Raw genomic sequence first — 15,334 nt, forward strand, 5'->3', positions numbered from 1 at the left:
GCGCTAGTAAAGCATGGCGGGCCGCCAGGCCTATAATACACTGGGGGAAACCCTGCATATATCACTCATTTTTAATGCATTGCCTCATGTCACAAAAATGCATTAAACCARAAACTWCAACCAGATTTTTTCACATGTTGGCATTTTTAATATACAAGTAGAAGAAGATATCAGTGAAGCTCTGATTATGACATTTTCCTCAGTTTATTTCCCAAAATATTCCCCCAAGTGCATTCCTTCCCGTGTCACATTCCTGCAATTTTTGGATGCACTAACTCCAACACATCTGAATTAAAAAGCTGAATCACCTCTTTGGCATCCCGGCAAGTTTTGCCAAGACCTAGTCATTAACCACTCATTTGGTTCAGGTGTTCTGAAGTAGGAATACATCCAAAAGTTGCTTAACAGTAGCACCCGAGGACTGGAGTTGCTCAACTTTTCTTTATTAAACACAACTAATGTATTACTTTGTATGGGAGGCACAAATATCAACTGGGACACCACTTTAGCTGTGTTCAAACAACATGTTTCAATGCCAATTCATTACATTCGCTCTAAATGTAGTTAAAATAATGGACAATCATGCTCTATGGTTCCAGGTGACACATGATCACATCGTAGACTCTGGTTCATAAAGGACACCTTGTGGAGGTTTTCATCATGTGAAGAAAGGATGTTAAAAAGTCAGCTATGAAAATCAGCGAGAGGACTTACCGTGATTCATTTCTTAGTAGTGTTGACAATTCTAGGTAGTCTGCCACCAAAATATGACATATTACACCCATAAAAAGGTTGAAACAATGTATATGGAGCTAGAGTGTACAACAACTTGCTGAAGTCCGTAAAATGCAAAGACACAAAAGAAACACCAATAAAACCCAAAGGTACTTTATTTGGGTGAGACAAGTTCTGAACTGAGGCCTCCAGCGAGCTCTAATGCAGAAAGTCGCTCTGCATGAGCTCTTCACTGACTCGAGTTTCCCCACTCAGGCAGGACAGGACAGGACAGGACAGGACAGGACAGCGATTATTGCTGCTGGAGAAAGGAGATGAGCCAATGACGGCAGAGGACAGAAGGGCAGGGGTCTTATGGGGAAGAGAGTCCTTCTGTTTTGTTTTACTGCTGCCTCCAGGGGTATAAACCCTTCTCCAAAATACCAAGAAGCATGACAACATGGTAGCAACTGCCACCCAAGTTTAGATCAGACAAAAGGGCTCTTCAGTGCTATGACATGGTGGTTTTGGAAAAGGAAATTATGATCTGTCAAATGTGGAAAAACGGCTTAGTAATACCGCTCAGACTAMAAGGCGACAAGGAGAAAATGAGCCACAAACTGGAAGGAAAACTGAGAAGTGAGCTTCTTTCCCAATTTTCAAGCTACCAAAATAGAACCGAGGGTTTAGAGGTTTATGCTCAACATAAAGGTTAAGTGAAAAAAACTTTTTTTTCACTTCTTGAAAGGCAGAGGCYTCTTAAAGTAATGGCARATAGTCTCTTTCTGTGGAAACTGCCCTCTTATTTCTATAAAGCATAACATCGAAAGTTAAAATMTACACTAMAGTTACATCAGTTGTGAGAATTGTGCAAAGGGAAAGCATGGAAGTGATCAGTACAGGGAGGGAAATGAAAAGAGGAAAATATGGCCACATCGTCGTTCCGTTTATGTAACATGATGTATTCAAGAAATAAATTAGAGGAACATAATGACAGGAATTGAAGATATCTTTGCCATCTGCCAGCRTCCTCTGACGCAAATGCTTTAAACTCTGACATCATACCTCCTAGCACAATTCAAGCAGAAAAAAAAARAAATTGGTGTAAGAAACCTACACTGTGCTATGCAAGGACCGTTAGTGGACCAACAAGYAAACAGCTGAGGCATCTGGAGAACATGAACGAAACAACCAAAGCACGACAGAGAGGAAGAATCTGTTCAACATTGTCTTTATTTAGATAAGAATTTGCGGAAAATAAAGCTCATAATGGTTGCAAGTAAGTAAGTTAGGTCAAATATTTAAAAGCAGACTTGGAGAAAAACCTTGAAACATCATCTTGAGATGTTCCATGTCATACATTCAGAGTTAAATAAAAGCGACTCGATTTGAATCTGCTCAGCTGCGTCCACAAACACTCAAATTGAAAATGATAAGACAAAATAAAAATATTCACTCCATCTCTGTCTCTTTGCTAGTCAGAGAAGTTACTCTGAGATAGCCAGAAGTTTCACAACTGTGAACTCTACTTGAAAGCTATGGCACTTCATGCTGCTTAAGATCTAATTTATGACAGACCTTGAACTGTTTGGAGACAAAAATAAAGCATAAATAAAATTTTAGTACAGATTGACTGGCTCAGTTAGGAGATGAGATAAGAAGTTTAACAGTTTATCATATCTGGAAAAACTGTGTGGTTCAAGTATTAATTTTTTTAAAGGTTTTATTGGCTGTAGTGGCCTTTATATATAAATGTAGTTGGACAGGAAATGGGGAAGGGAGAGAGAGGGATATGTGGCAAATGTCACCAGGCTGGGAATCGAACCTGCAGCTACCACCACGAGGACTAAGGCCTCCTCCTTATGTGGGTGGCGCTTTGCTCCTGCGAAACCACAGCAGGCCCCTGGTTCAAGTACTTCTAACAAATCAATTAAAATAATTAGCAGGCTAACGTTAAACTCAGTGAAGCTACTCAACTGTGAACACTATTAGTCTGTAAATCCCTTCTGGTTCACACATCTGCCAGAATATTAGCTTCAAACTTTATCCCTCTCAACTTATATATATAAATCCTGCTGTGTGTCGCTGACCAGACACAAAATCTATAAAGATGTTAACCAATTAGTTTACCCAGCTAAATTAGCACTGATGAAGACACCAGCATGTTGAAAACTGTTTTAATGATCTGTTACGTGATCTTGTGGATCACGTAACATACCATTCTGCACGTAGGCCACTGTGCAGAATGGTGTGCTTCGACTAGTTTCTGGTGCAGTAAACAGTAAATATAAAACTCCAGATGGAGTTTTTGAAAACCACTACAAAATAACTGACTGCCAGTGTAGTGAGTGCACTATAAACTTAAAAAGTGGTCAATTCAAATGTAGCTCTGTTAACACAAAAAACAGCAACGTGCACAACACAGCAGTAACTCTCTCCAACTATAAACACTATATGATAATTATACTTCTGCTTCATTAAAACAGTTAACAAAAAAAAGTGGAAAAGCTAAAGSAAAGGTCCAAAACGAAAGCATCAACACKGKCTCTGCAAATTATGATTGAATTGTTTGCATGACATATAATCTGTCATGCAAAAATTCCACCCATTCGTAAAATACACGCACTTCCAACGAGTCAGACAGTAACTTAATAGGTAAAAAAAAAAAAAGAAGATAAATAAACAGTAGATCTTACCTTGGCGACTGTGAGAGTTCATTGTTTCACAGGCTTGTTCGATGCACCTCCTCAGTGGATGTAGCGATCGTCATTTCCTACCCGATCCAGAGCAGAGGAGAATTCTCAGGAGTGCCAGACTGAGAGCAGAAAAACAGGGCAGCGTTTTAGACGTTTTCACCTATATTTGTTTTGTGTGACCAAATTTTTAATAAATAGTACAACCATAAGAAGAAAATTGCRAGCCTGTTTTATTTATTAAGCTAATCTGGTTTCATTTTAAAACATCTGGGTTTAATGAAAGTCATAGTTTGTTATTCTAGCACTCAATTCTGCTCTGGCTGCACCACACCCAACAGAGAAAAAGTTTGCTCAAGAAAAGTCTCACATCCACATGAACAAAAATAATTATACATTTGTGGACGTTTCTGTTGAAGCTGTTTTAATTGCCAGCGAATTACAAAGTAGGATTTATAAAATGTTATGGATTCTGCATCCATTGCATAACCAATAAAGCCTCAGAGGTCAGCTTTGGAGGTCAATGCAGAACTAAAAGGCTCTTATGTGTAGTGGATCGCRTAATTAAATCTATAAACAGGCTTCCTGAAGCCTGAGACATCTAATGTTTCAAAATCCCAGTCCAAAAAGATGAACAAACGTTTTTATTGAAAACAGACACACAACCACATGATTCTGGCATTCGCTGCTTAATTCACTTACATTATATATCAAAGAATCCAAGAGTTCAACAGAAACATGACTAACATCATTCCAATGGAATTTTATTATCGAATCAGTCCTGCATATTTCTCAGTATATCATCAGTCTGAGAAATAATCTGAGACTTTGAATGAATTTGCATTCTTTTTCTTTTTACATCATCTTACATTTCTTCATATTTTTCTTCCAAGGAGCCAGACTTTGTTTTATTTAAAGTGGTCTTAACAGTTCTCCAGAAAGCTCTTCACAGGATTTCATTTTGATGCTGTTTTGCTTATATTTATTCTAGTTTTTTGAGGATTTCAGAGGAATCTGATTATTTAACCACTTGGTTTTCTTTGCTACATAAGCACACCCTGACCACATTTTAATTTAACCATTTATAGAGCAATTAAAGCCCTGTTCTTATACTTTAGGAAGTGCTGCAGGCTCAGAGCTTTCCGTTTGCCCTTTCCATGTTGCAGCAGATGGCAGCTCATGTTTGCTGATGCATAGGGCAGRAAAAGTTAGTGTTTGGGGATTTTTTCTTTCATTTCAGAATTAATTTCTTTGGAAGTTTGCATAGGGACCGCTGTATGCAAATATCACTGTGGGCCTGTGATGCAGCAGAGAAAAACAAGCTTCATCAGAGAATTATTCATCACAACTATTTCAAAATTATGTTCAACAGGCCCAAAGTATCAGGGGGTTATGTTTACTGTGAGTTATGGTTAATTAATCATAATCGCTGTTTAACTGTAYGAATTCAGACAGGGTGTTTGATTAAGCACCGACTGTCTCTACAAAACATTTATCAGGCTAACCACAAGATGATGAGCTGCATGAAAACAGATTTTAGCAATTTGTGGCTGAGAAACTCCCATGTGTAGCTGAGCACTAAGTACGKAGTTTCTGTCTTGACGAAATTTTCTTTCAATCCAGTGATCACTTACCATTGAGGCATTTTTTTCTCCAAGGCATGTCATTAAAAAGGTAAGAAATAGGACTAAAAGGAGGTGAATCTGGCACTCTAGGGCTGTAAAGCACATATTCGCCCCAGCCATTGTTGTTGTTGTTTTTACATGGAGTAAATCTTTTAGTGGGAGATTGGGGAAGCAAACATCCGGATACGAGCAACTGCAGCGCTGCAACAGGTTACTAAAGTAGGGATGAGTTTACCTTTATTTTTATTTATTTAAAACAAGGACAATACATGAACTGCAAGAGGAAAGATGAACTGTACCAGATTGTAGCTCTGGTGATMATTTATAAATGTATTAATTGGATAAATCACTTTTTACCACCTGACATTTTCACTTACTTGAATTTGAAAGTATTAAATCATAACTATACTGAATAGGAGTATTTATAATTAGATCTGAGTCTGGCTACATGCTTGGGTTGCACTGGAGTGAACTGGGTCAATTTGAATTGCATTCGGACCCAAATCAAGTCAATTTAATCGAAAGTTAATTGAGGAAGTTTGTCTGGTAATGAACCTTAAGCTGACATTTGTTGTAAACTGACATCATATAAATAAAGTCAACTGCAATGAAGTGATTGTAGCACCAACAAGGTGATTTTCAAAAAGCTTTTAGGAAGAAGAAGGTTGTTGTCATACGAGTATTGTCCGTATGGAAATAAAAATGARTAAAGTTTGGTCTCTTCATACGTAAGAGACCAAAAAAACAAAAAAAAAAACAGAAACAAACAGCAAAGTGAATTTTAGGCAACTAAAGTCAAAGCAAACATTGGTGAGATATTCTGACAGATGGAAATTGTTGATGAAGAGCAAAGGTCTTTGACATGACAACAGCTGCTTGTTTACTCTGTCGTGTAATTTAGCTTCCTCATATATGTGCTCTTGTCTAAAAGCAAATAAGAGATCTAATTTCTTCAACGAAAACACTAAAGTTTTGACTTGGACTATAATTAAACTGTCAGAAATGTATCTCCAAATACAGAACCTCTCAAAAGTGAACACACCTGTGTTACGATTCCAGGTTTGAGACAAAAGAAAATGATAAATTATTACAAGATGTTTTCCGTCTTCAGTTTTCTTGTACAAGCTGTGCCTTTAATAACAGGACAAAAAAAAGGTATAAGAAATCCTACAACATTAGCTAAACTTATTTTTAGGTTAAAAAACTTTCTTTATAAATCCACAGCAGCTTCATCAAAGCTCTAGTTTAAGGTTGTGAATAACAATCCAACAAAGTTACTCCATTTTTGTTATTTACCTATTCTCAAACTGATTTTGAAAAAGTTTTTAAATTGTTTATTTTGACCTCAAAATCTGGCATCTTAAAAGGGTTGTCTGCATTTTTGAAATCTTGATATTACACTTTTCACACCGTCTATTATTATCAAAGAAACAATCTCCCACTTAGGAATACAGACTTAGCTTATATACAACCTGCAGGAACATGTCAGTGCTGACGTCAGACATTTAGTCTTTTCAGTGGCTCYATTTGCTACACATGATGTCCATGCAAGCATGCATGAGTAGGTTTTATTTATTTTATAGAGTTGTCTGAGCCGCTTTGCCCTCTGATGTAAAATGACTGCTGGAGTTAGCCACCAACGACCTTCCACGGATAGGCGGGTATAGACACTGCATGAATGGATGCAGTTTAATCACATCCAAGTATAGTAGAAGTACTTTTTCCAGCACCACTGAGTCATTAAATACATCTTTGGCATCTCTTCAAACTCTCCATTTTGACAGGCTGAGACTTTAAACTGGATGTGGTTTATTGTGTTCCTCTGAAGTAAAGTTTCATGATGCTTGACAGAAAAACAGCTACGAGGACCTCTTAATGGACTTTATTTCCCAGGCACTCCAAGCGCTGTCGGGAGTAATCTCCATGGCATAAAAATAACGTGCGGTCGGATAGCGAGAAGTAAACAACAATTAAGCACACCCCTTGCAAAGCTTGAGAAATGAATCATTGAAAACGCGTGTATGCCAAGAAGACTGCTTCAGCCTCTCAGACATGATTGAGTATGAATTATTCAGATGGYGAGAGAAGACTGGTCGTGTGCCAAGGACTGAATTGTTCTTCATTTTTCTTTTCTGCAAGTAAAAATGGAGAATAGTTCAACTAAAATGAAAGAATAAAGATTCCTCAGAGTAACTATTGATTAGATGCCAAAAATAAAAGTGAAATATGTGATAAAAAAATGTAAATGGATAACAAAGAGCGATAATAACTTTGCTATTTTGGATTTCACAGGATCGATGAATTCTCAAGAATCAGTTGTTGATAAACAAAAAGAAACTAACAGACGGATCCCATACMGAGTTCAAATCAAGAGCTTTTTTCTTGTTCTTACTAATATCTAACAGCCTTCATCAGCAAACACAACAATCTGCAATGAAAGAAAGTTTTAAGAGGTAAAAACACTCAATTTCACTACTTCTAACGGCCAGAGATCAGTATTTGTAAGATCTGTTTATTGTGGGCAGGGAAAAAGAATTTAAGTCCAAGACACTGAGAAGAGTAAAAATCAGAAGTATGAATACTATGAGTACTAATAACAGCAAAAACATTTTAAATATGAGGAAGTGGAATTGTTTTTTGAGCCGCTCTTGCTGTTTGGGAGCTTAAATGCTGACAGAGGGAGTTACATAAAACTACGTGAAGCAAGGCATGAGACGGTCTCAGGTTTCTCATCTACAGTGAAAATATAGTATTTACACCAAAACAAAAACTATAGCTACAATATAATCTTATTTAAAACAGAAAAGAAACAATCACTCCAACTTCCGCTGATCTTATAATGTTATACATTCAYAGTCTGTTCTACACAAGTTTATCTCCAGCCAGAGATTTCTACATATCTACTGTAGTACAGTAACTTGCATTTAAATGCTTTGGTGGTGACAGGCAGATTTTGGAACAAAATCCAAATGATATTGATGTTTTCATGTCAATCACGCAGTGTGAAGATCTGCTTAAGAAAATCAAATCACCTACTTGCATTTATCTTACTTGGTTTAATCAAAATCTACTTTTACATTCAAAATACATCATCTCTAAAACCAGATGAGTAAAAACCAATCACCATGAAGATTCATGTCTGTTCTGGTTACCGTAAAGTGCTAACACAGACGTGACAGCAGACTCTGCACATCCAGGTGAGGAAACCTTCCCCAAACACCAACTGATTTTACAGCACCAGGGCGGGTTCAAAGTCAGGACAGGGTCCTGGCAAAGCACAAAGGAGCCAAAATGGGTTTATTACTGATGATGTGAAGACCAACAGGATGGAAGAAGCTGGACGTGGGAGAATGATTCGCAGCCACTGACTCACTGGATGCCTACAAGGATTGACACAAGGACCCATCAGGCCCCAAATCAGATCAGTTGAGGCTGAGAGCRTCTGTATAGTTGCTCATTGAGAGGTCTGAGACCGTTTTACTGCTTGGATCTTCCTCTCGTCTAATTTTACTGCATCTCTGGCTGACGTCCAGCTTCCTTTTCTTCACCAACTTGGATGAAAGCCAAATCCAAAAACCAACAGAAATAAAGAGAATTTGCTCATGCTGACCTTTTTTTGTTTTGTTTCTATGTCTCTATACCACCAGGAAGAGTTGCAGGTACTCGACAGACACTCCTGCTCGTCACTCAGACGGTCTTCTRAAGTACTGCGTGTAATCGAGGGGCAGACAAACGGACGAACAGAGAGAAAAACAAAAGTACTTTAATATCCTGCATGGTGAGCTGAATGGGAGACCCCGCCAAACTGTTTACAAATTCCTGCTGGGTGGCAGAGTCTCGCCACCTTTTTTGTCCCAGAGCACAACACTGGCACTAACAGACCCCATTAGAGTTCATTAGTGTGATAACATCAACAAACTGTCCACAAACAAGTAAACCTCCCCAGTGCCAGCCTGGGCCAGACCAAACACAGTGGAACTGAGCTAAATTATCTTGTTAATGGAATTAGAACACACAAACTGAACTGAAGCAAAATTAGAAAAAAAATAAAATAAATWWAWAAWAAAAAAACAAAGTTACAMTTGATTTTAATATGTTTSAGAGTTTTAAGCAGAAAAAAGTGTGGAAATTGATTGAAGTTTGTACAAGCATTAACGTACATCCAGGTGAAAATAGGATTATTTGACTAAGTTAAAAACAAATACCGTTTTAATCAATTTTACCGYACTGYTYAGTGGGCATCACATGTCACAACAACAAATATGTTGTAGGTTATGCTTACATGAATGTCCCAGACTAAAACCAAGTTATTCCAACAAGTCATTGTAAAGGATCTGAATCTTCAGCTAATTTTGACCAATAAAATAAACAGCTTCCACCRGGAAGATTTCTATTTAGCAATTAAACAAATTCATGCACTGAAAAATGTATTTCATTAACTGGAAATATTTTACAAATAAGAACTTGTCTAAAAAGAAGAAAGAGCCAATGACGAAAAGGGCCAAGAGATTTTACAGTGATAGATCCATTATTAACAGAAATGTATTAGTCTAAAATTATGCAGTACATATAATTTCAATAGTTCATGTTGYATTAAATTTAAGCAAATATAAAATAATCTGCATCTCTGAAGTAATATTGACACTTTTGCAATATGTCGGTAATAACTGTGATACTGTCAAAGTTAAGAAAATTGAAATGTGGGCTGGGTAGAGGAATCTCCCCAAGATTGCTGCTCATGGTTTCTTTGACATTACTTATTCTTTGCTCTCTTTTTTTTTTTTTTTTTTTTTAGCTTTTTCAGCTTCAGCATCTAAACTTTAACAATGATTAGAATTAAGAAAGAGAAAGAAAGATGTGGGCAAGCTGACGTGCAGTTTGGGTGTGTAAAGCAGAAAGTGGTTGAACTAGGCCTTCAGATCCATGGTTTTTTGTGATCTCTGTATAATTCACACAACGAAGTGAGTTTTTAAAAACCTCCAATGACCAGAAACACTATTTACACATCTATGATGAGATTAAAACACAGCAGAAGATCTTGTTTGAACAAAATACCAAATTRGTATGAAACAGATCTCAGAGAGTGTGTGCGGTGGGTTATGCATTCACCTCAGTTCTGCAAATCAACTCAATAATCACCTAAAGAAATCTTAATAGTTTCACCACAGCTGCAAGACATGCTTCACATTCCAGAAATAGCACSATCACCAGACAAAAATAAGGAAGTGATTTACAAACTCGTCAAAGACGTCCAGGAATGCAAATCGCAAACCGCAGTCACGTTAGCACAAACAATTTGTTCCAATATTTTAGTTARGCATTTTTAAAATATCMAARCYAAGACAGCCAGACATCAGCAAGGTTGATTCCTGAAGAGCTGTTAGCTGAAAACTTGGCATACATTAGATGGATGACACAGCTAATGGATTTTCTGTCCTCTTTCTTAAAGATGTGACTTTTAGATACTGAGCAACCAGTGGAGAAAGTTGGTCTCCTTCCTTAGTTCCAAGCCGTCACCAGTCTGAGTCACAAAAAACTTTACAAACAAAACATTAAGGTCTCAACTAACCGTAGACTTAGATATGCAACTGAAAAACTGTGGCTGCTCTCCTTTGGGTATTGAGTATCAGACAGTAAACATACGTGTGTGTGTGTGTGTGTGTGTGTGTGTGTGTGTGTGTGTGTGTGTGTGTGTGTGTGTGTAGGTGTGTGTAGGTGTGTGTGTGTGCGTGTGTGTGTGTGTGTGTGTATATACATGCAGGAAGTTTGCTAACTGATGATTTATTCATCTGTGAAAACGTTCGGATATTTTACCACCTTGATTCTTTACATCTCTGCACACAATCAGAATCAGCGTGTTCTTCAATGAGATGTTTCTCACTTTAACTCGGTCTGAAAACGGGTGAATTCATCACACCAGACCCGGTGCAACATTTCCTCTGACAGAGAAACTTGGTGCCAACGTCAGTAAGGCAAGGTTTAAAGCTAAATCTACAGTTTGTAGCTCACTTTACTGCTTTCTATCTATTCCTCCAATCTACATCTCTGTTTGAGCATAAAAGCAGCATCTGATGCAATTCAAGTTTCATCTAATTTTTTGGTATGTCCTCGAACATTATGGTGTTATATGTATGTATAAAGCACCAACTTTTCTCACTTCRTCCTTCAGATCGATCTCCTCGTCACTGTCTGGTGATTTGTTGCTATGGTTCTGCAGATCAGTGGCGTTTAATTTTTTGTCACATGGGCCAAAATCATCAAGTTAAAAAGTAATGATGAGCACAATACAGTGGACCCCGCCTCACTGTGGCTGAGATTTGTGGATTTTTCTGTAGAACATAAATACAAATAATTATTTTTTTTTAGAGAATATCAAACCACAAATCTAAATGCCAAGACGGTTTCCCCYRTATGTTGTTAGAGATTTGTGATATTAAGTTGATGATTATCTTATATGATTTCCATCATTTTAAACTTCTCATTATTTCATGTTTAATGCATTTTAAGATGTATTTTGTGCTTGGACCACTAACACAGGCTGTTCTAACCATTTGTATTAAGTATTTGTGAATTTCATCTATACCAGGGGTCTAATGTATTGTTTGTTTTTTGAAACAGATAAATTATGAAAATAGAACAAAGTAAATAAGTACTATTTTACAGTAACTAGTTATTTTTTTGGAGTTGACTCTGTTGTATTTGTATTGTGTTGTTGTTGTATTTTTTTCTAGAAAAACATTTTTAGTCTAAGCTCAGCAACCAGTGCAGAAAATGAGTCAATCACCCTTTAAAAGCAGTTTTCTATTTGAGCMGAGTTTAACGACTGAGAGCACAGAGGTTTGCTTTGGAGTAAAATGTTGATGTTCAAATTTTCCATTTTATACAGATTTCAACTTCTTGCCGTAGAAATAAAAAGAAAGTGTCCACCTGCCTAGACCGACAGGCGAAAATTTAAATAATAATCAATTCATTTTTATGTAAAATCTTCTGAATCAATTTCTGTTAAATAGCTATTTGATGTTCCCATTATTAGTCATCAGAATAAAGAGAATAAAACAGAGAATCAACAGGTCAAACCTCACAAGAAAACCAGAAGTTTGAACTGACCAGGAAAAGAATTTACTAGTTGGATAATATTCCAGACTGAGCTGAAGTTTTGTCTGTGTTTGCTTCCAATTACCCTTCGTTTGAATCTATAAAACAAACATCTGCAGCCAGTAAAGTAGGACTCAGACATATAGGTCTGCTGTGACTYGTTGTTCCTGTGGGGTCTGGAGTTTATAAGCAGGRGTCTGTGAGCATTTTTCCGCTTGTAAAGGGTTAAAGAGGAGCGATAACAGAGCAGAGCCACAGCCCTGTGTTTACACGGCATGAAGGCACAAGTTTACACCCGAAGCTCCGCAACACAAACAGCTYCCTACCTCACACACACAGGCACGGTGGGCAAACATGAAGGAGAAGAAATGCGTGCTGTGAATCCCAAACAACCACCGTCCAACTTCTCTCACAAAACAGAAGAACCTACCGAGTAGTCAGGTCAGAGAAGCTGTCCCGAAAATGCACGTCTCTTAAAAAAATAGCGGCGAGCTTCACTAATGCGTTCAATTTAAGCCGTACAGATAAGCCGTTTCATTTCGGCCGACCCTTTCTTTAGGTTTTTAACTGCGGGCTTATTGCGCAACAACTTTGCCTTCTTTCTGCTGACTTTGAAAGGGCGATGAAAACTTCGAGCCTAAGTCAAAGCGCGGACGAAGAGAGAGTCTCCCCAACAGCCAGCCGCCTTACAGAGACAGCAGCGAGAGCAGAGAGACCGGAAGGAGACCGGGACGGGGCACACCTGGAGGCGGACTGCGCGGCGCTTCCACCCCGCTGCTCTCCTGAAGCATCCGCGGAGATACTGGAGCCGTCGGTGTAAAAACATCAACTCATTCAGACAGCAGCTCCTCCATACTGAATCAATCACGTGTCTGACAGCCTCCAGTGCTTCCGTAGTGGGCGGGGTCCGCGGATGGTTTGGGAGGAAAACTATAACACAGGATCCATGAATGAAGGCCGCCAGTCTGAGTCTACTCTGGATATGCTCTGCTTCCTGCTTGGTTTAATATCTTGCTGAACCAGTAAGAAAAAAAAAATAAGTTTAGAATGTAACTAATAAAAGCTACGATATAGTTTGTTTACATCTTAATTTGTGCAGATCTTAGCAGTACTACTGATTTGAAATTATGTTCAATACCTAAAAGACTTTAACTTCAATAGAAGAGCTCTACTGTGTAGGTTAAATTATAACTAACTATTCCCTCATATAAACATAAAAAAAATGTTTATCAAGAGTCAGTTGGATTTTACAGATCTAGACATGTTTTATTGAAGAGACTAAAAATGTGTCCTCTTTTATTGTAGCTGGATTTAATTAAGTCACGCAAGTTTAAAGAGATAATACATTTAAAAAATAGCTAAGCATAAAGCTCAAATGGGATTATTTCAAGATAGGAGATAGATGGGTTAACCACCTGTGACCAGTCTAGGTTACCATCAGGCCTGAAGAAGGAATTGATGTTGGCAGAAATGCAGCAGCAGTAAAACACAGATTACATAAACACCAGCACTCATCTGAACAGAAAATGGGGCAATTCAGCCTTGTGTAAACGTTCTCTGGATGAAAAAACACACACTGACAGTTTAATAAGTATCCACTCAGCTGAGCCTGTCCACATTCGCAGCAGAAGAAAGCCAACGATGGGACGGCTCGACCCAGCAACACGTTCTGCTGACAACATAATTAGTATTGTTCCAAATTTGTCTACAGCTCTGTAAAACAGGGCAGCTAAAGAGTGTAATCTTGTCTCTGATTTAACACTCCTGCAAACAAATTCCCCGACTGTATTTGCTGCAAGACTAAAACTGCTTGTTGGAATAGGCACACAACGAGCTAAACAGCTTCTGAGCACACATGTGAGACTATCTGGTAGATTACAAACTTGTGTGGTCAGGTCATCTCATTTGGGTTGATTGGTTGTAATGGGTAATGTTCTCACTTTTCAGTAGACACTAAAGAGGAACTGTTGCAGGTGGATCATTAGCTGAGCATTATCAAATCAAACCATTTTCTGAGCTTGTTTCTCACCCAGCTGGTTTATTTTTGGTGGTTTCCTTGTTCTAAACCTGTTGTTAGTAGATTCACAGCAACCAGAATTAGTAAGAGACAGTTTCAGACATTGTCTTGCACGTTTCACCCGCAGAGTATTCACGACTTGCACCAACATGTCTTGGAAAGTGTGACTGTTCTCTGGTATCAGGTGATCTGCTGCTACAAGTTAGAATTATCTTTAAAATGTCTGACTGCTGCACAAAGGCAAAGAAGACAGTTATGCATGTAGCTAATCAGAAAGCCCTGATCACTGACCATGTTTGATTCAACCAACACAATGAGAGCTGAATGCCCAAGATTTGAATCATAAACATTCTTGGCTAAACTGCTAACCAAAACAAAAATTAGATTTCCTCTATGCTCATTGTGAAGCAAATATCAACACACTACATTCTAATTCAGTTACCCGATGTATTTGGAGCCCCATCAGAATGTTACTCCACTTGCATACTTAGAGGGCCTGTGATCAGATTGGGCTTCTTTCAAATGATTGGGTTGACTTAGTCTAAAGCACATTGGAAAACCAGTCAGGGCTGGTCAACATTCTGTTGGAGTCAAAGTTTTAAGCTAGACGACTTAAAACACCGGAGCCACATAACATTCATTTGGAAAATGTGCATTTTACTCTTTATTTGATAATTTGTTATAAATGAAGTTCATGTGTGAATATTACTGCATTACCTAAATCCAAAAAGTTCCAGATTTAAAAAAAAATTAAGTAATAGATATAGCGCCCTGTGATGGACTAGCAACCGGTCCAGGGTGTATCCTGCCTCTCACTCGTTGACAGATGGATGAATGAATGGATGGATGGATGGATGGATGGATGGATGGATGCAAAGCAAAATATCAGCTAACGTGGACTGTTTCCATAAACAAAAATGTTTTGGCCAGCAAAGAATTTCTATCAGACAAAATTAAAAATGTGGGTTAAGTTGAGTCCGTTTGTCCTGTGTTGCCCTGCGACAGACTGGCGACCTGTCCAGGGTGACCCCGCTTCTCGCCCAGAACGTTAGCTGGAGAGGCACCAGCAACCCTCCCGACCCAACTAAGGGACAAGGGTGTCAGAAAATGGATGGATGGATGGATGGATGGATGGATGGATGGATGGATGGATGGATGGATGGATGGATGGATGGATGGATGGATGGATG

The 15,334-nt window shown here is 38.3% G+C and overlaps 1 protein-coding gene across 1 annotated transcript in view; it reads right to left on the reverse strand.

Annotated features, from left to right (window-relative positions):
• LOC103461731 (histone deacetylase 4) overlaps positions 1 to 13,148 on the reverse strand; it is a 129,827-nt gene extending 116,679 nt beyond the window's left edge. Inside the window, exons 1-2 of the mRNA XM_008404080.2 lie at positions 12,870 to 13,148; positions 3,411 to 3,529 (exon numbers count right to left, since the gene is read on the reverse strand). Coding sequence (XP_008402302.1) covers positions 3,411 to 3,432 — 22 coding nt within the window. The 5' untranslated portion in view covers positions 3,433 to 3,529; positions 12,870 to 13,148. The remainder of the gene's footprint in view (positions 1 to 3,410; positions 3,530 to 12,869) is intronic.
• Between the last annotated feature and the right edge of the window lie 2,186 nt (positions 13,149 to 15,334).

Source organism: Poecilia reticulata, linkage group LG2 (genome assembly GCF_000633615.1).
Source record: "Poecilia reticulata strain Guanapo linkage group LG2, Guppy_female_1.0+MT, whole genome shotgun sequence".
In the NCBI taxonomy this organism is placed as follows: Eukaryota; Metazoa; Chordata; class Actinopteri; order Cyprinodontiformes; family Poeciliidae; genus Poecilia; species Poecilia reticulata.